The sequence below is a fragment of the Anolis sagrei genome, chromosome 1 (assembly GCF_037176765.1).
Source record: "Anolis sagrei isolate rAnoSag1 chromosome 1, rAnoSag1.mat, whole genome shotgun sequence".
Taxonomy (NCBI): Eukaryota; Metazoa; Chordata; class Lepidosauria; order Squamata; family Dactyloidae; genus Anolis; species Anolis sagrei.
The window spans coordinates 144,928,243-144,955,258 of NC_090021.1; the positions used below are offsets into that span (position 1 = coordinate 144,928,243).

A 27,016-nucleotide genomic window follows, 5' to 3' on the forward strand; every position below is an offset into this window, starting at 1 on the left:
AAGCAATGAACGTTGACACTGATGTGTCAAAATACTCACAATTGACAGGGAAGGAAGACCTTTTTATGCATGCATGCATGCATGCATTCGCACGCACGCACGCACACATACATATATATATATATATATATATATATATATATGTATGTCGGCCTCTGCAACTGAATTGCCATGTAAAGGAAAATAAGATTATATATATATATATATATATATATATATATATAATCTTATTTTCCTTTACATGGCAATTCAGTTGCAGAGGCCGACAACATTACCTGTTGATAACTCCCAGGTTGCATGGTCATTTAAAGTGTGTGTGTGTGTGATGACCATAATGGATGGTTGATTCTAAGAAAATTTATTTTACCCAGTTCTACCTGACCTGCAAACATTTTATTTTATGATGCCGCCACAGACATGTGTCACTTTAACTGGCATAGCAATGGAAACTAGGGAAGAGTCTGTTACAGTAAGTCGTAACAGGATCAAGTATGTGTGTGTGTGTTAAAGAAAACCTTATACTGTTGATTATTATGTGCAGCTGCTAATGTAGGTCAACTAGTAAGTTTGGACCACACACGGTGGGGTATAACTGTATGGGTTTTGGAATACAGTTCACTTTTGCTCTGAGGAGCCTTTGCTCAGGCATTTTGCTCAACCATTTGTATTGCTCTCTCATTTGGATGAAGAAGCCTTATTCTGTATTGTTTACAAGGACTATGTAAGTTTGTTGCACTGTTTGTTTTGCTTGCAACATTGCAAGTTTATGTTTTAACTTTGCTGATAAAAGTGAAGTTTTTCTGTTCTTTTTCTTCTTGCCTGGGTGCAATGTTAGTATGTCTTCTGTTTTGGACTTGACTGAAACACACTATGCACAACAGAGTCTTCTTGGTAGTGGTCCCATATTTGTTGATCTCCCTCCCCAGAAATATGTAGTTGGCTTAATGAATGATGGTTTGAACCCTAATCTGCTTTAATCTGAGTTTAAGCAAGTATTCAATGGCTTGCTGCTATAAAGTTCTGTTTTAATGGTTTTACTGCTGCTTTTTAAGTTCTGTCTTCATTAGTTGTAAATCAATATTGGGATGGACTATGAAATGTTTTAAATTATTGTATTTTATTGGATTATGATATTGTAATTTTGTGCTACAGAGGTTTTGCCCTGAAAGGCAGCCGAGAAATGACCTCATTTATGCCCCACCCTTCTCATCCCGCAGGGGACACAGAGTGGCCGTACAATAGGCAGCAATTTGATGCCTTATCAAACAGACAATGGTAAAAGCATAAAATAAAATAAAAACATTTAAATCAATTATTAAAAACTACACAATCCGTAAACGTAGTCAAGGCTGTCCCAGTCATGATTGCATATTCCCTCTACTCCTATTGTGCTGTATTTTAACCCAAAGGCTTGGCCCCAGAACCAAGTCTTCACTTTCTTTTTAAAGGTCAGGAAGGAGGAGGCTGACCTGATTTCACTAGGGAGGAAGTTCTATAGGTGAGGGACTACCACTGAGAAGGCCCTGTCTGTCGTCCCCAGCAAACACACCTGCGAAGGAGGTGGAACAAAGAGCAGGGCCTCCCCTGACAATCTTAATCTCCAAAGTGGTTCATAGAGAGAGATTTGTTTGGACAGGTAAGCTGGGCCAGAACTGTTTAGGGCTTTATAGGTTAAAGCCAGCACTCTGAAGAGTGCTCGGTAGCAGACAGGCAGTCAATGGAGCTGGCGTAGCAGGGGAGTTGTGTGCTCCCTGTACGTCGCTCCAGTGAGCAACCTGGCTCCTGTCCATTGGACTACTTGAAGCTTCCGAACAGTCATCAAAGGCAACCTCATGTAGAGCGCATTGCAGTAGTCTATTTGCAATGTAACAAGAAATAGTTTCTGAAAATAATTAGGAAAAAAAGTTTATTTCTCTCTTTCCTTGTGGGCTGTGCTTCAGATCAAAATATCATTCAATCTCATCGTTACCATTGCTTTCCCACCTGCTGGAAAGAGAAGATTTGTGGAAGTCACCTTTTGCTCAGAGATACTGCAATCAAATTTCAGTCTGAAAATAAAATTTCAGTTGATACATCATGGTTTTCATGTGCTGCACATAACTTGAATCTGAGCAGACTCAGATTCTTTAGTGTAACCATGTGCCTTCAACTGAAAAAAATATGGCTTTATAAAGTCAACTTCATCTATCTTTTCAATACTGAGAAACAATTCAAGAAGTACTTTAGCAGCAGCAGCAGAAAAAAGCAATTTCATAAATGCTATTTGCTCATTTGCTGCTTTGATGAACTGAACTGTTCTGACAAAAGGACAGTGGTTAGACATATGGATTTACAGCAAAGCTCCAATATAAACAAACAGATTAAAAAAACGAAAGAAAAATGGACGGTGGGGGAAAAGAACAATTCCCCAAAGAACTACAAAAGCAAATGAAGACTTGATCCAATTTACTTTTCTGGGTCCTACTCAATAAAGTAACAGAAGGATCTTTCCTATTCTTTGCAAACTGTCACATTTCATAGCAGAAGAACCTGGGTACAATTCCATTAAACCTGCAAAAATCATAACAACTTGTTTACTCTCAAGTGTCACATAGGAACATAAAAGCTTTTCAGGCTTCTATACTAAATCTAACTACTCATCAAAGCTCTACAAGAAAAAGCCAACAGGTACACATCCATTTTATCTTTTGTTAGCAAGCAAGGTACATCCACTTGTTCGGGTCTCACTGGATTAAACCCTCTGTTTCCCTTTCCATATTTTGTCTCCAAAACTGAGGCATTCACCACTCTACCCAAAACCATTAGTGTACCCAAAGCTTGCCAAACACTAACCATTCCTTTTGCTAGTGCAGTGCCACCCACACCCAATTCATTTCCTTTCCCCATTTATTACATCCTGATTTTCTGCCAAGAAAAAGCACCTTTGATGATTTAACAGTGGTAGAAATGAAATAAAAACAAATGCAGTCAAAATATGGCAATTACTCTTATGTGACTACAGTGCAAGGGGATTGAGGATGAAACACATCTGCTGCACACACGCCCAGCCTCATATTTGTTGGCCAGGGAAACAACGCTGTGTTCGTAGAAGAATTAAAAGGTATTCCTTTACCATGGGAGACCAATCACCTCATAGGTTTTGGATTTTCTGGGATCCCTAACTTCTGTAGTGTTAGATTAGAACAGGCCTTGAAAATGATTGAAGAAATTGCCTTTAGATCCCACAGGTCTCTGGTAATCCTTGACTAGTCTCTTGTGTCTTAAAAAAACCAAATTATATTAAGTAAATATCTACCTATAACAAACTTTCACATAAACCAAACATTAAAGGAACAGTGTATTTATTACAACCTAATTATTGGAAATTTCATAACCTACTGGAAATAGCTGCACCATAACCTTATTGAAAAGGTAAAGAAGATGTCACATCCGTTTGACAAATGTGAATCTCCATAAACATTTGGAGACCACCTTTTGAAAACCACTAGTCAAGAAAAGCTTGTCTTTGATAAAAGTCAACTCTTTGAACAAGTGATATTCATAAGCATTCATGTAATGGCACACAGGTAACTCAGCTGTTAAACTGAAGAACTGTGTCTTTAAACTGCCAAGGATAAAGGCATGCCACTACAAAAATATATTTGGTTAGCAAAGGATGGTTGTTTCTTTGATGCTGAATTCGCAGTTGCCCAAAAGATATACACTTTCTTGAAACCTCTTAGTTAAAATATGCACTCAGAGATAAAAAAAGTCTTCTTTGAAAAATAACATATTTATTTACTTATAAACATCTTATATTAATTCACCATACAAGCAAATTTCTTATTAAAGTTCATTTATGAATAGGATGTAAGTTTCTGTCTGTTGAGTACACAGGATATCATTCTTTATCAATAGTCCATAGTCTTTAAGGCATAGTTATACTCACTGAAGTCAATAAGTAATACTTCTTTATTAAAGTCTAAACAGCAACATGTATCCACCTCCAGTGAGGTCTAAAGCAGACACATCCATGTCCAATGAGGTGTTCAACAGACTCATAACATTGAAGTCCATAATCACACTGAATACAAAATGGAGTCCTGAGTCTGAACATGCTCAGTAAAATCACATTTCTATAACCCCTCCCACACCAAAGAGGTCAGCCAAACTGGCAAATCAACATGCACATAGAATATAGGTTAGCAAATATATACATTAAGAAATGAACAGTGAAAGGCTTGGGAAGTTGTGATTTCCAACACTAACTACTAGGCTTGGTTGATCAAAAGACAAAATGGTTCAAAACTCATTTCTGATGTAGGGGGCGCTGGTGGTTCAATTCTAAAGTTAATTCCAATTTTCACAGAAAAAGAAATTCAAATTTTTTGAAACTTCCGAGACTTCCGAATCCTTTCGTTAATGGTTTGAAAGTGTTATTTCCTGTTTCATTAGGTGGTCTTTACTTTGAAAGTAGTTGTTTTACTCCAGAAGCAGGGAAAAGCAAGCGGAGGAAATTCCTTCCTTCTCTGGTTTAAAACTGGCTTCTCTGGCTTTTAACCTGGCTTCTCTGGCTTGAGCCGAGCCCAGGAAATTCCTTCCTTCTCTGGTTTAAAACTAGCTTCTCTGGCTTGAGGCGAGGCCAGGGACCAGAAGCGGGGAAAAGCTGAATCATTTCCGAATAACTTCCCGCGTCGTACCAAAAATGGCAGAAAAAGCTTTGGAAGGGCAAAGGGACTTCCGGTTTTAAAAAAGCTTCGATATTACTTCAAAAAGGTAATTTTAATGAAATTATTACGAGCAACGAGTTATCCAACGCTATCCTCCACGTCTACTAACTACAAACATTTAGATCCTACACTTTGTCAAAGGAACAAGGGCTCAAGATGTTTGTCGCTGCCACTCTCACAATTTTCTGTCAGGTAGGTTAGGTTAGGGCCCCTTCTACACTTCCATATAATCCAGATTATTAAAGCAGATAATCCACATTATCTGCTTTGAACTGGATTATATGAATCTACCCTACCATATAATCCAGTTCAAAGCAGTTAATCTGGACTGTATATGGCACTGTAGAAAGGGTCTAAGAGGCAGTAGCTACCCAAGGTCACACAATAAATTATGCAGATATGCAAAGATATTTTAGGCCAACACTCTTTAACCACTTCACAAAATGGATTGGGCCAGAATATTACTGGTGTGGAAAATACAAAAAAATCCCAGAAGGGGATTTCTATATTTCTGTAATATGTGGCCTATTTTTTTTCCTCTGATGGAGAAGACAAGCTTAGACTGAAAGGCTTCCAAATGCTTTATTCTGTATCATACACTGCATAACTATTTAGCTTTCCTGTGGGCTCCCCAGCCGCTGCCCTTGATCATGCTTCGGGCGAAAGGAGAAGAAAACGCAGGCCATTCATCAGCCAGACCCAAATGCTTTTCTACATTCCTCAAGCCCTGGGAAAAGTGGAGCAGAATCTTTTATTACTTATCTTTGCACTTCAACACTTAAAACAGTTTGACAGAAGGGCGAATGCCGGGTAATTAAAAGCAAATGTTTTCTGAATTCAAAATAAAAAAGCACAGGATAAAAGCTTGCTGAGCAGAGCCCCGGAATAAAGAGCAAGGGGGAGAACACTTCAGAGTCAGGAATGGGCTCAGCTGTAACAAACTATTCAGAAAGAATTATGACTTAACAAACTCTACAGCAAACCCAACACAGCACCCAATAAGAAGCCAGCAATAGAGGACTCAACTGCACAATTCTGGATCAACTAGTTACTGAGGCTGGATCTAAACTGGCCTAAAATCCCATTTCAGAATGTGGATTAATAACATTGAACTGGATTATATCAATTTACACTACCCTATAATCGAGATCAATGCAGTTAATCCACGTTCTGAAACTGGATTTTAAGGAAGTATTGATCCAACCTGAAATTGCTTAACCAAGAAGTTTTGAGACAATGCAATTTAGGTGGCATCTTTCACACTGTATATTCTTAGTACTATGGAGACCCCGGTGGCTCAGTGGGTTAAACCCTTGTGCCGGCAAGGACTGAAGACCTACAGGTTGTAGGTTTGAATCCGGGGAGAGTGTGGATGAGCTCCCTATATCAGCTCCAGCTCCCCATGCGGGGACATGAGAGAAGCCTCCCACAAGGATGGTGAAACATCAAAAAAACATATGAGTGTCCCCTGAGCAACGTCTTTGTAGATGGCCAATTCTCTCACACCAGAAGCGACTTGCAGTTTCTCAAGTCGCTCCTGACACACACACACAAAAATGATAGTGCTATGATTCCAGTCTAAACCCCGTGGCAATATCTTGTGGGCTCCAGGGATTTGCAGTTTCATGAGACGCCAGAGCTTGATGGCTGCAAATCTCAAGTTTCTTAAGGACAGAACTATAGCAGTTAGAGAGGAAACATGGTGCAATAATTACTGTATAAAATTAATTATAATCCAACCCGAATATAAGCTGAGACACGTAATTTTATCACAAAAAAGTGGAAAAACATATTGACTCGAGTATAAGCCAAGGTGGGAAATGCAGCAGCTACTGGTAAATTTCAAAATAGAAATAGATACCCATAAAATTATATTAATTGAGGTACCAGTAAGTGAAATGTTTTTGAATATTTACATAAAACTGTAATTTAAATCTGTCCAACTCTGATTAAACCACTGTTCTAACCGTCTTCCATGTAAATGTGCTTATATTTCCAATAAAGAGTAAAATAATACATGTAATAAAAATAATAATAGAGTAAAATAATGTAAATGTAATAATAACAACAGAGTAATATAAATGTAATCACAGTACAGTAAAATAATAAATATAATAGAGTAAAGTAAATGTAATAATAATAATTAGGAGTAAAATAATAAATGAAATAAAAATAGTAACAAGAGTAAAATAATGTAAATGTAATAATAATAACAACAACAACAACAATAATAATAACAGAGTAAAATGTTAAATAACTTTGACTCGAGTATAAGCCAAGGGGGGGGGGGGTTAAGCTTTAAAAAGGGTTGAAAAACTCAGTTTATACTCCAATATATTTAGTACATAGTGTGGTAAAGCCCAAGTTTTCCTAACATGTGTCTGGTCTCCACTGGGTGTGATTGAAATGGCTGGCACAAGATGGAATGTTCCATCAGACTCCAAATTTTTAAAATATATACAAAGAAAATTGCAGCATAGTCGGAAAATTTGTACTTCTTCCTCATCACAACATGCTCGCTTTCAGTGTCTAGGATTGCGACTCAATGGAAGTTAACATACTTAGGATTGTTGATGAACACAGAAATACAGTTCGGAATACGGAATGATTATTACAACACCTCAGATGCATCTTGGACTTAGCTGCTAATTATCATGTATAATTTGTGTTTGCTTCAAAAGTCTATAGTTTAATTTCTTTTAAACTATGAAATGTTTTTGAATAACTAAGTACCAGACTAAAGGTATTTTTATGTAGTTTCAGAAAACATAATGATATGTGTGGGTCATACATCTTGATTTGATATTCCAATTTAAAGTGAAAATATATGTATAAGAGATCTTTCAAAATGCTATATCTCTGAATCTAATAAGTTTTTTTTTCATGAAATTTGAACACAATTACAGACTTGATTATGTAGTTTCATTTGTTTTTACCCCATGTAATTATCTTTAATAGATTTTGAAATATTATAGAAAAGCACCTGAAAGTAGTCTACTCTCTTGCTCTCCTCCCTTTCAGAGCTCTCGCTTACATCCACCTTCTTGCTCCTCCCGCTGGAGTAGAAAAGGAAGGCATGAAAGCAGCTGTGGGTCATTCCAAACAGCTGTCTAACTGTGCAATTGTTTACTAGTTTGAATTGTTGTTCTGAGGCTTAAAGCCTCCTTAGTTGCTGTTAGTCTTTTCTTTCATCCACCCACCTGACTCCAGAAGATGACTAACCTTCTATCAAAGCAACTGAGTGTCTTTGAGTTCATGGCCAAAGCCAAAAAGCCAAAAACTGAAGTCCAAGAAGGCAGCAGATTGAGAACCATTGCAGCACTGGTACTGATCAAGATCCTAGAACAGTGGTTCTCAACCTGGGGTCCCCAGATGTTTTTGGCCTTCAACTCCCAAAAATCCTAACAGCTGGTAAACTGGCTGGGATTTCTGGGAGTTGTAGGCCAAAAACATCTGGGAACCACAGGTTGAGAACCACTGCCCTAGAACATGCACACCTGGAGTGTAGGTGAAAACTGAGGAAATGGTGGAAACTGAGCTGTCTGCCACTGGTTCATCTAATCCAAGCCCAGAAAAACCCTTGGGGGCAGGATATCTGAAAGACCACCTTCTCCCATATCAGAATGCCTACGTGGATGGGAAAGAAGTAAAGTGAATCATGGAAGAAGGCACGATACATGATCAACTCCCTGGTGAAGAGAGGAGGCTATGCGGGCATTACATTACAGTTCCACAGTCAACCAAAAAAAAATATGTAAAAGCCATTACATAAGAAAGAGTATATTCTAGGAGTCCAGTCCATTACATATTTTAAATTATATATTGCCTGTTTAAATATGTATTGGAGACGCTTACTTCTTGGGAGGAGAATAGTAAAGGGAAGAGACATCACACTGGTAACCAAGATCCGCATAGCGTTCTTGTAGGTTTTTTTGGGCCAGTGATTCCGGCCATGAAAGCCTTCGACAATACAAGATCCGCATAGTTAAAGCAATGGTATTCCCCATAGTCACCTATGGATGTGAGAAATGGACCATAGGAAAGGCTGAGCGAAGGAAGATAGATGCTTTCGAACTGTGGTGTTGGAGGAAAGTTCTGAGAATGCCTTGGACCACCAGAAGATCCAACCAGTACATACTTCAGGAAATAAAGCCCGACTGCTCATTGGAGGGAAGGATAGTAGAGGCCAAGATGAAGTACTTTGGCCACATCATGAGAAGAAAGGAAAGCTTAGAGAAGACAATTATACTGGGGAAAATGGAAGGAAAAAGGAAGAGGGGCCGACCAAGGGCAAGATGGATAGATGGCATCCTTGAAGTGACTGGATTGACCTTGAGGGAGCTGGGGGTGGTGACGGCCGACAGGGGGCTCTGGCGTGAGCTGGTCCATGAGATCATGAAGTCGGAAATGACTGAATGAATGAACAACAAAAATATGTATTGATTGTATATGTTCTTTTAAACTGATGTTTTAATTTATTTGTGTGTTATGTGTTTCTAAATGATAGTAAAATGATAGTAAATGTTGTATTTTAACATGTTGTTGTTCTCTGCCTCAGTCTATGGGGAAAGAACCCCTTTATCATAATAATCATTATTATTATTATTACTACAGCAACATGAATGAAGGCTCAGTTCTGGAGTCTGAGGTTTTCTTGGCCCTTGTCCTTATCAGTTCAGAATTCTATTCCTTGTAATGCAACAGCAACATCTAGTGTTCAGTGAAATTATCACTGCATGGCGAGTTGATAGTTACATAAAACTAGAGCTTTGTAATTTCTGCTCCAATTGTTCTCTGATGTAATGTGTCTGGAGATGTCTGCAAATGTTTCCAACCACCGCTAGTGAAAATATCTAGGTTTTCTGCATACATCGCAAATCACCAATTTTCCTTAAATAGAAAGACTTGGTATTTCTTAGACATGACTACTACATGCTCTTTTGGAATTTCAGTTTCTACTAATACTACTGATTACATCCTTCCCCTAATAATTTGTCAATGTGCACAACATCCCATTCATTCTGAAATAATCGGCTCTTAGTCAATATTCTACTGCTAGTAGGCTTCCTAATACTGCTGGAATACATAACTCCTGATGACTGTCCATGCTGACTAGGGCTGATGGGAACTAGACTCCAATATACAAGCTCCCAACTCCTGATTTACAGATATAGAGCTTTCAAACCTGTTTACATACAAGTTGAAGATGGGCTCCAATTACATTGGGTATTTTCATTCTGTCAAGGAACTGATACATATCTTGAATCAATCACATGTACTTATTTTAAATGCCCTGTTATTACAGTATTTTCTCCATAGATGAGAAAAGGAGCACTTGTGTATCACAGAAATGGAAAGGCTAACATTATCCAATTGATCCTACTGCTTAATGAAAGAACAATGATGAAAAATACTAATATAGTATCACTGCTGAATGCCCCCAGCCAAGGAGAATCCATCAATGGCTCTTGCCATTGGGAAGCTTCTTCATGCTTAATTGACATTACTTGCTGAAATCACTGCCAGCTGGGTTTAGTCTTACTCTCTGAAAAAAGCCTTCCTGATAGTTCTTCAGGTATTTGATGATTCCTATTCATGTCTTCGCTTCTCTTCTCCATGCTTTATATTCCATTTTTCACACCAAGTCTTGTAGTGTTATTTCACCTAATAGTAATGGGGTTTCTGGAAAAATTTCCAGTGCTATGTATTGTCGAAGGCTTTCGTGGCTGGAATCACTAAGTTCTTGTGGGTTTTTTCGGGCTATATGCAAAAAGACCGTGCAAAAAGAATCTGTGAACCCCACCTTCTTCAAGATGAACTGAATCACCTCAACTGGGCTCTACAGGCCAATGGATACTCCACCTCAGACATCAGAAGAGCTGCAAGACCAAGAACAAGCCACGAGAGTAAAGATGAAGATCCACCCAGAGGAAAAGTGTTCCTGCCATACATCAAGGGAACCACTGACCGCATAGGGAAGCTGATCAGGAAACACAACATACAAACAATCTACAGACCTACTAAGAAAATCCAGCAAATGCTACGTTCAGCAAAGGACAAGAGGGATCCTCTCACCTCTGCAGGAGTCTACCGTGTACCATGCAGCTGTGGACAAGTCTACATAGGGACCACCAAACGCAGCATTGCCCAAACACAAATCAAGGAACATGAAAGGCACTGCAGACTACTTCAACCAGAGAAGTCAGCCATAGCAGAGCACCTGATGAACCAACCTGGACACAGCATTTTATTTGAGAACACAAAAATGCTGGACCACTCTTACAACCACCATGTCAGACTACACAGAGAAGCCATTGAAATACACAAACATGTGGACAATTTCAACAGAAAGGAGGAAACCATGAAAATGAACAAGAATGGCTACCAGTATTAAAAAATTCTAAAATTGCAACAGCAAAAACAGCAGAGAGGAAACAGGCAGGGACATCTAATTACCTTTCAAGAAGAGTTTGCTCCAGGCACAGTCAGCCCATTGTATGCTAATCAAGGTGGTCAGTTGAAATATTCACACCTAGCCCAACTGACAAAAGTCCTTTGTCTCACCCTGGTCATTCCACAGATATATAAACCCCTTTTCCCAGTTCCAACAGACCTCACCTCTAGGACATGGCCATATAGCCCAAAAAAACCCACAAGAACTTAGTATTTCCAGTGCTCTTTATGATTGAGTATACGGGGTTTACCTATTATAAACAAAGGCATTCAAAGCTTCCTGTGGATAGAACCATAATAGAATATTTTTATCAATATGGAGAGAATAACATCTGCTTCCACTTTTTAAAAAGGTAGTATATGCAAAGAGGTATGCCTAATATATAATACATCAGCAGTTTTTCTTTTTGTTTGAAGTATAACTGTACCATACTTGAGTACATATACTTAGGATCAACTGAGAAACAACTGATTTTGTAAAGGAGAGTAAGCTTAACGCTACAGTCATTTGTTAATCTATTCCCTTTTGCACTTAGGTTTATCACGCTTCTCTCTTAGGGCCCCTCCACACAGCCCTATATCCCAGAATATCGTCAGAAAATCCCACATTATCTGAGTGTGGACTCAGTCCAAACAGATATTGTGGGATTTTCTGCCTTGATATTCTGGGATATAGGGCTGTGTGGAAGGGCCCTTAGAGGAATAACTAGGGTCCCATCTATCATATAAAATCCAGTTATTCTGCTTTGAACTAGATTATATTAGTCTACACTGTCATATAATCCAGTTCAAAGCATATAATCTGGATTTTATATGACAGTGTAGGTGGAGTCTGAAACACCCATGGACAGCTATCCCCAATCATATAATAGACTCATATAATCCAGTTCAAAGCAGATAATGTGGATTATTTGCTTTGATAATCTGGATTATATGTTTGAGGACCGGGACATCCGTAGGGATACCAAGGTGCTTGTTTATAAAGCGATTCTTCTCCCAACCCTGCTATACACCTGCAAGACGTGGACTGTCTAGACATCACATGCAACTCCTGGAACAATTCCATCAGCGTTGCCTCCAAAAAATCCTGCAAATCTCTTGGGAGTACAGGTGGGCAAATATCAACGTGCTGCAAGAAGCAAAGACCACCAGCACTGAAGCGATGGTCCTCCACCATCAACTCTGCTGGACCGGCCACATTGTTCAGATGCCCAACCACCGTCTCCCAAAGCAGTTGCTCTACTCCGAACTCAAGAACGGAAAACGGAATGTTGGAGGACAGGAAAAGAGATTTAAAGATGGGCTCAAAGCCAACCTTAAAAACTCTGGCATAGACACTGAGAACTGGGAAGCCCTGGCCCTTGAGCACCCCAGCTGGAGGTCAGCTGTGACCAGCAGTGCTGTAGAATTTGAAGAGGCACAAATGGAGGGTGAAAGAGAGAAACGTGCCAAGAGGAAGGCGCATCAAGCCAACTCTGACTGGGACCACCTTCCACCTGGAAACCAATGCCCTCACTGTGGGAGAAGATGCAGATCAAGAATAGGGCTCCACAGTCACCTACGGACCCACCGCCAGTACACCAATCTTGGAAGACAATCCTACTCAGACAACAAGGGATTGCCCAAGTATGCGTGGTGAACTGCAATTCCCATCATCCAGTTCCTTCCTCCCCCTCCCCAATATTTTCTGTTGATCATTGAGGGGGTGTCTGTGTGCCAAGGTTATTCCAAATTTGTTGTCAATGGGGTTCGAAGTTCTTCCTGGTTGTTTGGTGAATTGCAATTCCCGTCATCCAGGGTCAATTCCCCCCTCAAAAAAACCCTCTGCCATTTTATGTTACTTAAAACAAGTCTGTGTTTGATCCAGATCCGTTGTTTGAAGGAGTGAAAGTGCTCTCTTGGAAAATACATAAATAGACACAGAGATAGACTGATAGACATACAAACATATATGTATTTGTATATGCTATCCATACAATTCCACTCTAGCCACCTCAAACAGAGCTTTACAGATCATAGCCTACACAGGTTGAGTATCCTTTCTCTAGAATGCTTGGGGAACCAGTTTTCAGATTTCAGAATATTTGCATATGCTGAATGAGATGTCTATGGGATGGAATACCCCAGTCTAAATGCAAAGTTTAGGTTTCATATGCCCCCTTTGAGAAAGGTTGAGGTTTTCCCCTGACATTAAGTCCAGTCGTGTCCGACTCTGGAGGTTGGTACTCATTTCCATTTCTAAGCCAAAGAGCCGGAGTTGTCCACAGACGCCTCCAAGGTCTTGTGGCCAGCATGACTTTTTTTCTTCTATGTAATTTTGATTATGTTGCTTGTTGTTTATGTTTTGATTTTATTTTGCTGTAACATGTTGTCCTGGACTTGGCCTCATGTAAGCCGCTCCGAGTCTCCATTGGGGAGATGGTGGTGGGGTATAAATAAAGATTATTATTATTATTATTATTATTATTATTATTATCTTCCCGCTGGAGCTGTACCTATTGATCTATTCACATTTCCATGTTTTCGAACTGCTAGGTTGGCAGGAGCTGGGGCTAACAGTGGGAGCTCACGCCCCTCCCCAGATTCAAACCTGTGACCTTTCAATCAACAAGTTCAGCAGCTCAGCGGTTTAACCCACTGCGCCACCTTTGATACATAGGTCATTCTACAAACGATATATTTAAGACCATGTTGTGCATGAAACAAAGCTGGTGTCCCCTGAACCACCAGAAAGCAAAGGTATCTCAGACCCCTTCCACACAGTTGTATAAAATCCACACTGAACTGGATTATATGGCAGTGTGGACTCAGATAACCTAGTTCAAAGTAGACATTGTGGATCATCTGACTTGATATTCTGAGTTATATGGCTGTGTGGAAGGGCCCCAAGTCTACACTGCCAAATAACCCAGTTCAAAGCAGGTCTTGCGGATTATCTGCCTTGATAATCTGGGTTATATGGCTGTGTGGAAGAGCCCCGAGTCTACACTGCCAAATAATCCAGTTCAAAGTAGGTCTTGTGGATGATCTGCCTTGATATTCCGCGTTATATGGCTGTGTGGACGGGTCCTGAGTCTACACTGCCAAATAATCCAGTTCAAAGCAGGTCTTGTGGATGATCTGCCTTGATATTCCGGGTTATACGGCTGTGTGGACGGGTCCAGAGTCTACACTGCCAAATAATCCAGTTCAAAGCAGGTTTTGTGGATGATCTGGCTTGATATTCCGGGTTATACGGCTGTGTGGACGGGTCCTGAGTCTACACTGCCAAATAATCCAGTTCAAAGCAGGTCTTGTGGATTATCTGTCTTGATATTCCGGGTTATACGGCTGTGTGGACGGGTCCTGAGTCTACACTGCCAAATAATCCAGTTCAAAGCAGGTCTTGTAGATGATCTGCCTTGATATTCCGGGTTATACGGCTGTGTGGACGGGTCCTGAGTCTACACTGCCAAATAATCCAGTTCAAAGCAGGTCTTGTGGATTATCTGGCTTGATATTCCGGGTTATACGGCTGTGTGGACGGGTCCTGAGTCTACACTGCCAAATAATCCAGTTCAAAGCAGGTCTTGTGGATGATCTGCCTTGATATTCCGGGTTATACGGCTGTGTGGACGGGTCCTGAGTCTACACTGCCAAATAATCCAGTTCAAAGCAGGTCTTGTAGATGATCTGCCTTGATATTCCGGGTTATACGGCTGTGTGGACGGGTCCTGAGTCTACACTGCCAAATAATCCAGTTCAAAGCAGGTCTTGTGGATTATCTGGCTTGATATTCCGGGTTATACGGCTGTGTGGACGGGTCCTGAGTCTACACTGCCAAATAATCCAGTTCAAAGCAGGTCTTGTGGATGATCTGCCTTGATATTCCGGGTTATACGGCTGTGTGGACGGGTCCTGAGTCTACACTGCCAAATAATCCAGTTCAAAACAGGTCTTGTAGATGATCTGCCTTGATATTCCGGGTTATACGGCTGTGTGGACGGGTCCTGAGTCTACACTGCCAAATAATCCAGTTCAAAGCAGGTCTTGTGGATTATCTGGCTTGATATTCCGGGTTATACGGCTGTGTGGACAGGTCCTGAGTCTACACTGCCAAATAATCCAGTTCAAAGCAGGTCTTGTGGATGATCTGCCTTGATATTCCGGGTTATACGGCTGTGTGGACGGGTCCTGAGTCTACACTGCCAAATAATCCAGTTCAAAGCAGGTCTTGTGGATTATCTGGCTTGATATTCCGGGTTTTACGGCTGTGTGGACGGGTCCTGAGTCTACACTGCCAAATAATCCAGTTCAAAGCAGGTCTTGTGGATTATCTGCCTTGATATTCCGGGTTATACGGCTGTGTGGACGGGTCCTGAGTCTACACTGCCAAATAATCCAGTTCAAAGCAGGTCTTGTGGATTATCTGCCTTGATATTCCGGGTTATACGGCTGTGTGGACGGGTCCTGAGTCTACACTGCCAAATAATCCAGTTCAAAGCAGGTCTTGTGGATGATCTGCCTTGATATTCTGGGTTATATGGCTGTGTGGAAGGGTCCTTAGTCCTTCCCCCCTCCCCCCAAAAAACGTGGAGTATTGGGGTGAGCAATGCCCAACCTGTAATATCTTTGCTTGTTTGTAAAAGAGAGAGAAAACCTTGGATTGACAGGATCCGTGCTTTCCATACGAGCCGCTGTCCCTTTAATCCAGATGACCAAAAGAGCGCCAAAGCTTCAAAGAAAAAAAAAACAGAAAGAGGAAATCCGGTACGGAGAGTCCTCCTCTGACCTGCCCCGCTCACTTCAACGGGAAGAGTCAGTATCTTCCGCCCGATTCAAAAATGGCGACAAAGGCGTTGAATCAGAGACTCTTCTCGCGCTGCTGTGCCACGTGACGGACGGCAACCAATCGCGGTTTACGTTTACAGCCTCTGTGCAATTCTCTTCCATACCTCGCCTCTCTCTTCGAAAGCGTGACTTGAAATACATTTCCCAGCATGCGCCGGGAAACGTGACTAGGTAGGCATAAGCTTTGGCGCTCGCGATGCACCCTGGGAAGTGGAGTCCCCGCGCCTTTGCTTCTGTTTCCGGGGAAAGCCGAGGCGAGGGAGAGAGGCCGCTGCGTCGGCTTCGGAAGAGTGAGAGGTTTGTTGCCTTCCAGCCCTTTCTGAGTCATGGCGACCCTATTAAAGGGCCCTTCTGGACGAGATGGGTTGGGAGGAGGGAATTGGTTTTCCTTCTGAAGCTGAGAGTATGTGACTTGCCCAAGGGCACCATGGCCTTATGGAGAATTAAATCCTGGCCTCCAGAGTCATGGGTTGAATACACTGTAGGATTAATACGGCTTGACACCACTTTAACTACTAGGGAACGTTTCTAAAATGTTTCATAATTACTGAGACATTCGTTACTGTGACGAAATGCGGTTACGACTTCGTTATAGTTACTCATAATTACTATAATTGGGCAAACTTCAGAAGCTCCTTCCTCCCTCATTTTTACAGCTATTGGGGTGAAACTTGCTGCAATGGTAGAACACATCTACCCCTCTTAACCCACCAAATTTCAGAAAGTTTCAGTTATCCATGGATTTTGGGGGAATTTTCAAAGTTTTTACAAACATTTTTTAATAGTAAAGAAAATATATTCCTAGTTTGAAAGTATTATTTCCTGTTTAATTGTGTAGTGCTTACTTTAAACATAGTACATGTACTAAACATGTACACCGGGAACTTTGCTTTTGTGCCACAAAACTTTGTTAAATGGATAGATGAGGGTGTTAAATCGATGGACTGGATAACAAAAGGTGCTATAACACGATGTCCCTCATGCAAAGACAGTTTAATAAACTTTCGCCATGTTTTTATGATAGAACCAATTAGGAAATGAGATTTTTTGGAAAATGACATTCATAACCTTTTGGAAAAACACCTTTTGGAGATCATAAACTTTGTTTGAAAAGCATGGCCTTTCAAAGAAGAGCCCAAAACCCCATTAGAGTAGAATTATCTTTTATGGTATACAACCAAATATAATTTTGCAAGGCAATTGTTTCAGTTGTTAGACTGAATAACCTGTTATTTCTGATCTGTTAGGAAAACAGAGATTTGCCAGTGCATAAAAACAGCAGTGCTTCAGAAGTGTGTTTTCAGTGCTCAAATATATATATGCTCACATAAAACAACTTGTTTTATATCATGCGCTCAAGAGACAACAATGGAGTAGACGTGGATAAAAATAAAATACTTGGTTTACTCACAACCTTTGTGTGCTACGAGGGGTATTTTTTAAGTAAGGTCCGTTTGAACATAAGTACACAACGAAAGTTTATTTCAAAAAAGTAAATTTATTTCAGAAAGTACATACTTCACTCTATTTTTCGACATAGTTGCCAAGTTTGTTCAAACACTTATCATACTTCTGAACCAATTTTAAAATACCCTCTTCATAAAAACTTGCCGCCTGCTCCGATAACCAAGAGTTCACTGCCTTTTTTATGTCGTTGTCATCATGGACGTTGTCACGGGCATCTTTGAATTGTCGTACCCACTTATGCACTTTGCTTTCACTCATAACAGTATCACTGTACACTTCACAAATCTGTCGATGAATTTCTGCAGCAGGCAGGTTCCTTGCTGACAAAAACCATATCACTGAGTGAACCTCACATGCAGTTGATAGTCTTAAACATTTTAAAAGCACAGAACAGAACCGTACAGGTTAGCTACAGAGCAGAAACTGAGCACAGTTGTTCCCGAGGCATGCCGGTACATGACGCACGCGCTCGTTGCGGTATGCGTGCGAACTACTAGTGTCTACAACAAAACGGACCTTACTTAAAAAATACCCCTCATATATATTTCGTGCATTGGCATAATCTTTGTTCCTAATCGTTCAAAGATAACCAAGTTTATCAGTCTAACAGCTAAGAAATCTAATTTGCCTTGCATGAAAACCAGTGGATATATTATTTATCACTAAAGAGAAGACTCACTCAAACAAGTTTTTAGCTCTTCTCGGAAAGATCATACCTTACAAAGTTTACAATCTCTAATAAGGTCATGCCTTTCCAAAAGGTTATGAATACCAATTAATCCCCAAAAGGATCACATTTCCAAAAGCCTGTGCAGATTTCTGGTTTCCCAAAAGGTTATGAATGCCATTTTTCAAAAATGAGAAATGCTCTGTGTCCTTGATATCCACAGGGAATTGGTTCCAGGGTCCCATATTAATATCAAAAAATATGCCTGCTCAAGTTTTATTAAAAATGGTATAGAGCAGCAAGCAATCGACATGCTCCCCATCACAGATTCGTGTGTACGATATTGAAAATGTTGTGAGTTGAATTTGGGGATTAAAGGTGGACCCACTGCACATCTTAATGGTAAAAATTATTTGACAAGAGAACAAACTGCTTCCAGAAGCAGTGGCCTCATCTTTGCAGCAGGCATTTAAGCAGAGATTATGCTGGATAGTTGCCTGCATTGTGAACTGTAAGGTGTGTATGTGTTCAAGTGGATTTTAGACTAGTTAATCTCCTATACTCCTTTTGTGACAGATCTCTAGAGGTCCTTCCACACAGCCCTATTTCCCATACTACCAAGGCGAAAACCCCACATTATTTTTATTTATTTCGAACATTTATATCCCATCCTTCTCAACCCCCGAGGGGGAACTCAGGGCAGCCTACAGCTGGCAATCATTAGATGCCAGCAAACAAACAATCACAGTACAGACAATTAACATTAAGTAAACCAACAAATTATAAGAATACATTAAAATACATAAAATATTGACCATTAAAGTATTAAAACACAACCAAGCCCAAGTCCCCAAATCCAAATCATAATCCAGAGTTCCAGTCCACGATCTATTCATTGACAGTTCTCATAAGTCATTGCAATTGCTGCTTGGTCAGCTACCCGAATGCTTGGTCCCAAAGCCAAGATTTAAGCTTTTTTTTCTAAAAGAGAGGAGAGAGGGAGTTTCCCAGATTTCACTGGGGAGTGTGTTCTATAGACGGGGGCCACCACCAAGAAGACTCTGTCTCTCGTCCCCACAAATCGTGCTTGTGACCATGGCGGGATCGAGAGCAAGGCCTCCCCTCTATGTATATCCCTCTATGATCCGAGGTGGATCATAGCAGGAGATACAATCTGACAAGTAAACTGGGCTGGAATCCTATAGGGCTTTATAGGTTAAGGCCAGCACTTTGAATTGTGCTCGGAAATGGACCCGCAGCCAGTGGAGCTGACATAGCAGTGGGGTGGTATGCTCCCTGTATGTCGCTCCAGTGAGTAATCTGGCTGCTGACCTTTGGACTAGTTGGAGTTTCCAAACAGTATTCAAAGCCAATCCCACATAGAGTGCATTACAATAATCTATTCGAGGTGTAACAAGAGCATGGACTACTGTAGCCAGATCAGATTTTCCAAGGTATGGGCGTAGCTGGCACACAAGTTTTAATTATGCAAAGGCTCCCCTGGCCACTACTGAGACCTGGGATTCTATGTTCATTGATGAATACAGGCTCACCCCCAAGCTGCGATCCTGAGACTTCAGGAGGAGTGTAACCCCATCCCACACAGGTTGTAAGCCTATGTCCTGTTCAGCCTTTTGACTGACCAGAAGGACCTTTGTCTTGTCTGGATTCAATTTCAGTTTGTTAGCCCTCATCCAGCCCTACATAGCTGTCAAGCACCAGTTCAAGTTCTGGACAGCCTCCTTAGTAACAGATGGGAAGGAGTAACAGATTTGGACGTCATCTACGTACAGATGACACCGTACTCTCTCCCAGCAGCTTCATGTAAATGTCAAACAGCATGGGGGACAGAACGGAACCCTGTGGGACACACCCCCCCCCCCCCCAAGACAAAGGTTGTGGGGCCAAACAGGCGTCTCCCAATAACATCTTCTGAGACCGTCCCTTCAGGAAGGACCAGAGCCACTACAGAACAATGCTTCCAAGTCCCATGCCCGTGAGGTGTCCCAGAAGGATACCGTGGTCAATGGTATCAAAGGCCACCAAGAGGTCCAGAAGAACCAACAGAGACACACACTCTCTCTGTCTAGTTCCCGGCGTAGATCATCTACTAAGGTGACCAAGGCTGTTTCCATTCCATGTCCTGGCCTAAAGCCAGATTGTGCCGGATTTAGATAATCTGTGTCTTCCAAGAATCCCTGGAATTGTGAAGCTACCTCACATTCCATGACTTTGCCCAAATAGGGGAGGTTGGAAACTGGCCAATAGTTGCCGAATTGAGTGGTGTTCAGTGATGGTTTTTTCAACGGCGGTTTTATGACAGCTTGTTTTAAGCTTGCCGGAATCTTGCCTTCCTGCAGGGAGGCATTAACCACCCCAGCCTCTTTTATCAGCCAGGATGGACAGGGGTCTAGGGTGCATGTGGTTGCCCTCGCCTCTCCAAGTATCTTGTCCACATTTTCGAGCTGCATCAATTGAAATGAATCCATCAAAACTGGACAAGCAGATACTCGTGTTACATCCTCAGATATTTCCGTAACCGTGGTATCAAAATCGGAATGGATCAGAGCGACTTTGTCCGCTAAGAACCGAGCAAATGCTTCACAGCGAATTGAGTGTGGACTCAGATAACCCAGTTCAAAGCAGGTATTGTGGGATTTTCTGCCTTGATATTCTGGGATACAGGGCTGTGTGGAAGGGCCCTATATAACCTCTAGCTAGGCTGCACCTAAATACATATCTCCATCTACATTTTTGTGTAACTGGCACAGGTAACAACAGCGGGTTGGATTTATCTCTGCTCTTTTGTGGACAGAAGGGCCTCTTGGACTTATGGAGGCTCTTATAGCAGGAAGGAGAAGATGGGGCTCATATTTACCTACATAGCCTCTAACACATAATAGGCCTGAAAGCTCTCTCCCCTCATTTCCCCAGCCCAGAAATATTTTTTGTGGCTGTAGAGAAATGAGGAATCAGTAAGATTTCCCTCCACTTCCGCCAGAGTCCATTTAGAGTATGCAAAAAGGATAGATTTATTAAAGTCATCAAGAAAAAAAAATCAGAATTCAGTACTTGAATTGTTTGATTTTTTCCTCCTGTTGCATAATTCATACGTAGACACGAACAGCAAAGTAATTGCCTTGTAACAGAATGGCTTACAACTAAGTGGAGCCTTTACATAACCAAGGACAGGTGCATGAACCTGAATCTCCCTTGAACTTAGAATGCCTTCACTGTAGGTAGAGTATATTTTAAATGTTTGCTTGACCTGTTTTCTCACAATGCTCAATCTCTAAAGTCAGATCTCTCTTCTCGTCCCAATTTCTTTTTTGTAAGCAGAACAGAAAATTGCATTGTTTGATAGGTCACAGGTTCATTTTTGCAATTGTAGTTGGGTTAACAAATTGGTTTGCATGGAAAGCAAAGATCATTTAAGGTGAAGTAATTGTCTGCAGTGCAGTTCTATATATAGCTGTCAAAGGTACTTGCTACCCTTGAGTGGCCATAGGATTGTAGGCTTAAGATAACAGTGTTGTTGTTTTAGAAAACCAAACAAGCTGTATTCAGAATGTATTTGTGCACTAGATTTTGCCTAACCTACAGGACAATGCTTCTGAATAGAAATCACTGCAGAAAAAAAGTTAAAAATCAGTCTATATGTATACTATAAAGCGAAGGAGGCTTGCCAGTTAACAGAGCAATTAATCCTAAGTACAAAATATTTAAAAGTTAGGAGATTCTTCCTTGATATATTATTTTCCCCATGTGTAGAGGAATTCTGATTTAGTTTAGTTTTGATTTGTATATGGAAGATCTGCAACCTCAAAGTGTATAAGCCAAGCACAGATTGATCACTTCAGTGAAAACCCTACAAAACGTGATATGATGCCATGCTCTAGTTGTGCCGATGACCTGTACTAGAGAACTGTGGAAGTCTAGAGGGGTATATTAGCCTTCCCAAGGACTTTGGAATCAACACCCCCAACCTTGTCCACTCCCCCCCCCCCCCGGTAAAATTAAAAACATATTTGTCGCAAAATGTTCCCAAATGCCATTTAGGGAGCATGAGAATATTTTCACTATTAGTTGTGGCCATTGGAGCAAGAGGAAATGAATAGAGGCCACTGGCCACTCACTTGAAGCCTCCAAGTATAACAGAACTGCCCTCTGCATCCCTAGTAGACATTCTGAGGAATTTTGTAGCAAAACCAAAGTTTTTTTGCAAAATAATTGTTTGTTTTTTGGGAAACAATGCATAATTTGATCCCTAAATGACTTATTTATTTATGACATGTATATGTCGCCCTTCTCACCCAGAAGGGGACACAGAGCAGCTTACAAGTTACATGTACATACAATATATTATATTATTAGCATAGCACAATAATAGTATTACTATATTGTACTATTCCACTATGCTGTAATACTATTGGTAATATGACATGTAATATAAAATATAAAATTATTATATTGTATTATTAGTATTATATTGTATTACATTATAATATTATCAATATTATATGTATGCACAGTATATTGTATTATTAGCACAGCACAATATTTGTACTATATATTACTATATTGTACTATACCACTATACTGTAATATTATATTCATCCCACATGCATCCCACAGGCTGCACTTAGCCCACCCTTGGACCACACAATAGTGCTACAGGCCTCAATACATAGCTAAAGGGTCTATGATTCCCTTGTGACTTTTGTATTCTTACCTATTTTTCTCATTTTTGAAGAGAGAATAGGAAGACATGAATCAAAGGTTGGTATATCTCCATTCCCTGATATTACTATAACCATGCTAGATAGTGACGGTCGTTCGGATTAAAGAGATATAAATTGCCATTCAGTATCTCTTCCTGCTGATGGGTAATCAAAGTTGCATTCATAAAATACTTTGATATGGTCATGATTATTCATGCTTCTGAAAAGATATTGTTAGGATCAGGCTGCCAAAATGCAAACATTCAGGCTTTATTTAAATGTTCTGTTTTTTATTATTATCACTGTACATTTAGTAGCCAGTGTGCTCAAATTGTGTTCAGTAGACCGTATTCAAGACTCTCAACTTCTTTATGTAGGTAGAGGCCAACACACGCAATGGGTCTTAAAACAATTTGGAAGAACTACAGAGTTTTGATTGTTATGGGAACGAGCCTTGTCTTGGTGCACTGGGGCTGGTATAACATCAAGTCCCATCCTCTTTTCCAACCCAAGACAGATGACTTTGTCCCCGAGCCTGGAATCGTGACATACGTGCTGCAAGCAGAGAAACAAAATAAAGGAAAATAACCACACAGTGCTGCAGAGTGACTGAAAGGTAAGTTCTTGCTGCAGCAAGAACAAAATGAGAGAAGTGATATGAATGTAAAATACCATTGTTATAATGCTAAACCCAAGCCTAATCTTTTTGTTTATCCCCAGCATCATATAATGGCAGACCTCCTTTGCAGTCTGTTTTCCCTTGCCTTAGCTAGCTATGTATTGCACATAGTTTTTTGCATTAGATCCTACCAATCTTCCAGGTGATTATACCTTTCTAAAACAAGCTTAGTTTGTGTAAATCTGCAGGAATCACAAACAGCACACATCCAGCCCCTTGATCATATTTGAAACTCCCACTGAGGCTTCTACCATCCTGGCGGTCAAATTTACACAGTGGGAGACAACAGCATCACAACTTTTTAATTTAATATTTTTATTTATTGATATATTTTAGTATCACACTTAATACTTGTATTACGAAAAGCAATAGACATCCAACATACACACACAAACCACACTATCAATAAATCAATAAATGATACATTATTTTTATCTGCACCATCTATTTCATTCACATTGTAGTCTTCTCTGGATGCAGCATGTTAACCTATACACAATATTCCTCCTTTATAAAATGCATCTATTATATTTACTTTCCTTAATAAAGAAAATGTTTGAGTTGCTGTAAGTTTTCCGGGCTGTATGGCCATGTTCCAGAAGCATTCTCTCCTGACATTTTGCCAACATCTATGGCAGGCATCCTCGGAGGTTGTGGGGTCTGTTGGCAACTAGGCAAGTGAGGTTTATATATCTGTGGAATAATGTCCAGGTTGGGAGAAAGAACTCTTGTCTCTTTGAGGCAAATCTGAATGTTGCAATTGGCCACCTTGATGAGCATTGAATGGCCTTGCAGCTTCAAAGCTTGTCTGTTTCTTTTGTTTTTCCAATACTTCACTGCTTTTTTGAGATATGAACAAGGCACACAAGATGAGCACCTAATTTTTAAAGATAATGCTGCTTGCTGGAACCACAACACCTCAAACCTTGTTTTAAAAAGTAAAACAAAAAATATCTTCTCTTTGTAGTGATGGTGGCAGCAGGGCTGAAGTATGGCCAGTAAATTGGTGGCTCCCACTGTCTAGCCACGGTGTAAATGAATGAAGAGAGTCAGGACATTTAATTGACAAGTTAGGCGAAGTACTTTTCTGCTGTGCTTCCCACTCTTGGATGATTTTGCTTGCAGTACCAAAACCTGCAGCAGCATAACAAAGCCTTTGAGAGCTGATGTTGTATAGTGGTTGACTTCAAATTAGGAATCCTGCTGTGGACACAGTAGGCAAAGTTAGCTAAGCCATTCTCAACAGTAATAAACAAAGAGTACATTTTTCAGTACCGGAGGGGGGGGGGGGGCAACTTCAATACGTCCTAGGGCCCAGTCTTCTGGATCCCACTTAGCCTACCCTTGTTACATGAAACAAATAGTGAAGTGTGCTGAAAACTGAGTTCCTTTTTTGATAAGAGATAAGGTACACTACTTACATTGACTTAGGTTTTTTGGGGTTGACCGAAATTTCTAGACTTATACATGAGCACATCTGACCATTTTAATTTAGTTTTCTATACTGTGGCAAAACTGTTAGCTTGGGATCAGGCTACAAGTATAACTTCTATGATCTTAACAATCCTGGTAGCGCAGTGAGTTAAACCCTCGTGCCAGCTGTTTGAATTCAGGGAGTGGGTTGAGCTCCTGTCTGTCAGATCCAGCTTCCCATTCGGAGACATGAGAGAAGCCTCCCACAGAATGGTAAAGCATCTGGGCGTCCCCTGGGCAATGTCCTTGCAGACGGCCAATTCTCTCACACCAGAAGCAACTTGCAGTTTCTCAAGTCGTTCCTGACATGAAAAAAAAATATCCCAGTTTCCATTTTTTCCTCTTTAATTAGAAGAATGTATTGCCATAAGCCAATGTTAAAGAGAAGGTGGGCTATTACATTCCTTCCAAATGTGAACCAGCAAGCTTGCTAGCTTTTCCTTTTTCAGTTGCTGACATACATTCAAATATGGGAGTTGGCTGGCTTTAAGTTAAGGCAGTGATTTTGAGTTTTAAATTGTTGTTTTTATATGCTATAGTTTTTAATTTATTGTAGGGCTGGGCGGTTTCGTTTCGTTAATTCGTAATTCGTTAAAAATTCGTTATTTTTTTTTTAACGAAGCGATAACGAACCATTCTGGAGCAGCTTAATAACGAAACGAATTTTTCAATTCGTTTCGTAAATGCTTCGTATTTTGTTGTGTATTCGTTTCGTTATTGGTTTGAGGTCGTTTCGTTATTATTTCCGCATGTCTGGGGCAAGTTTTATAGTTGTTTTTTGTTTAATTAGTGAAAAAAAATTATAATATCACACCAACAGTCAACAACAGAGGGAGAGGGAAGCTTCAGAAGTTCCCCCTGTCCCATTTGGAGCTTTTTTATCATATTGCGCGGTCGCGTCCGCCATTAACTAATCGATTCGTTATTGTTTCGTTATTGTTTTGTAATTTTTTTACCATTTACGAAATTTTGTAAATATCGAACTTTTTTTAAAAAAAAATTCGGAATTCTTTTTAATATCAAAACGCAAAAAAACCCAAAAAACGAATCGATTTTAGAAACAAATTTTTCCGTTGTTACCCAGGCCTAATTTATTGTATTGCACTGTGTGTTTATTTTATGCTTTGTCTTAGGCACTTTGTGTCATATGTCAGTTGCCCCGAGTCCCTTCGGGGAGATGGAGGCGGGGTACAAGAATAAAGTTGTTTTTGTTGTTGTTGTCCCTTCGGGGAGATGGAGGTGGGGTACAATAATAAAGTTCCCGTTGTTATTGTTATTATTATTATGATTCTCAACCTGTGGATCCCCAGGTGTTTTGGCCTACAACTCCCAGAAATCCCAGCCAGTTTACCAGCTGTTAGTTGAAGGCCAAAACATCTGGGGACCCACAAATTGAGATCCACTGTCCGTTTTCAACTATGTGTTTTCGTACTTGTGGAAAAACTAGATTCAGGCATGGCATCACATCTGCAGTGAGAAATATGCAGTGCAGCTGTAGTTTCCCACCAGTCTTCACTGCGAAACTGTAAATAAAGCCTTCCTGCATAATTCATAGCAACACACACTAAAGCTATTAAAATGGTGCTCATGCTTGTTGCCTTTTCAAAATAATTTTTCTTAGCTTCCTTAGGTTCAAGCTACAGAGATTATTACCAAAGGTGGTGTTGGCCCCCTTCCCCTAATCTGTTTGAGCATAGAAAGGTAGTTATTTTCTCCCTGTAAGTACAAGCTTGCAGCCTTTCAGCTGATCTAGAAGATTAAACGGGAATATCAGCATAAATTGAGGAAGAAAAAGATGCTCTCATATAAATATTGCCTTTCACGTGTGTGTGTGTGTGTGTGTGTGTGTGTGTGTGTGTAAGACAATATATATTCAGAAAATTGCATTGGATAGACCACATCAGCTCTGATTTCTGATACAAAACATATGCCATCCAGTAGTCTCCATCTGCCTGCCCACAGAAAACTATATTTAATAATCTAGAGCTGATGTGTTAGTAGTAATCTTTCATGGGTT

General features: G+C 40.4%; 2 protein-coding genes across 6 annotated transcripts in view; one reads left to right on the forward strand and one right to left on the reverse strand.

The window, feature by feature from the left end:
• Positions 1-15,981, reverse strand: part of SLX4IP (SLX4 interacting protein) — a 128,763-nt gene extending 112,782 nt beyond the window's left edge. Inside the window, exon 1 of one of the 5 annotated variants that reach the window (XM_067469094.1) lies at positions 15,763-15,981. The gene's annotated coding sequence lies outside the window, so the exon portion shown is untranslated. The remainder of the gene's footprint in view (positions 1-15,762) is intronic. The other 4 variants (XM_060785880.2, XM_060785872.2, XM_060785863.2 and 1 more) reach the window with 4 other exon arrangements.
• Positions 15,982-23,243: 7,262 nt separating this feature from the next.
• Positions 23,244-23,435, forward strand: LOC132781565 (uncharacterized). Its single transcript, XM_060785827.2, has one exon. It carries the CDS (start codon positions 23,244-23,246, stop codon positions 23,433-23,435), a length of 192 nt encoding a protein of 63 aa, XP_060641810.1.
• Positions 23,436-27,016: the final 3,581 nt, after the last annotated feature.

Bases quoted from the DNA above. Each gene is read 5' to 3' on its own strand.
- LOC132781565 (XM_060785827.2), top strand. From the start codon at position 23,244: ATGGGTCTTAAAACAATTTGGAAGAACTACAGAGTTTTGATTGTTATG.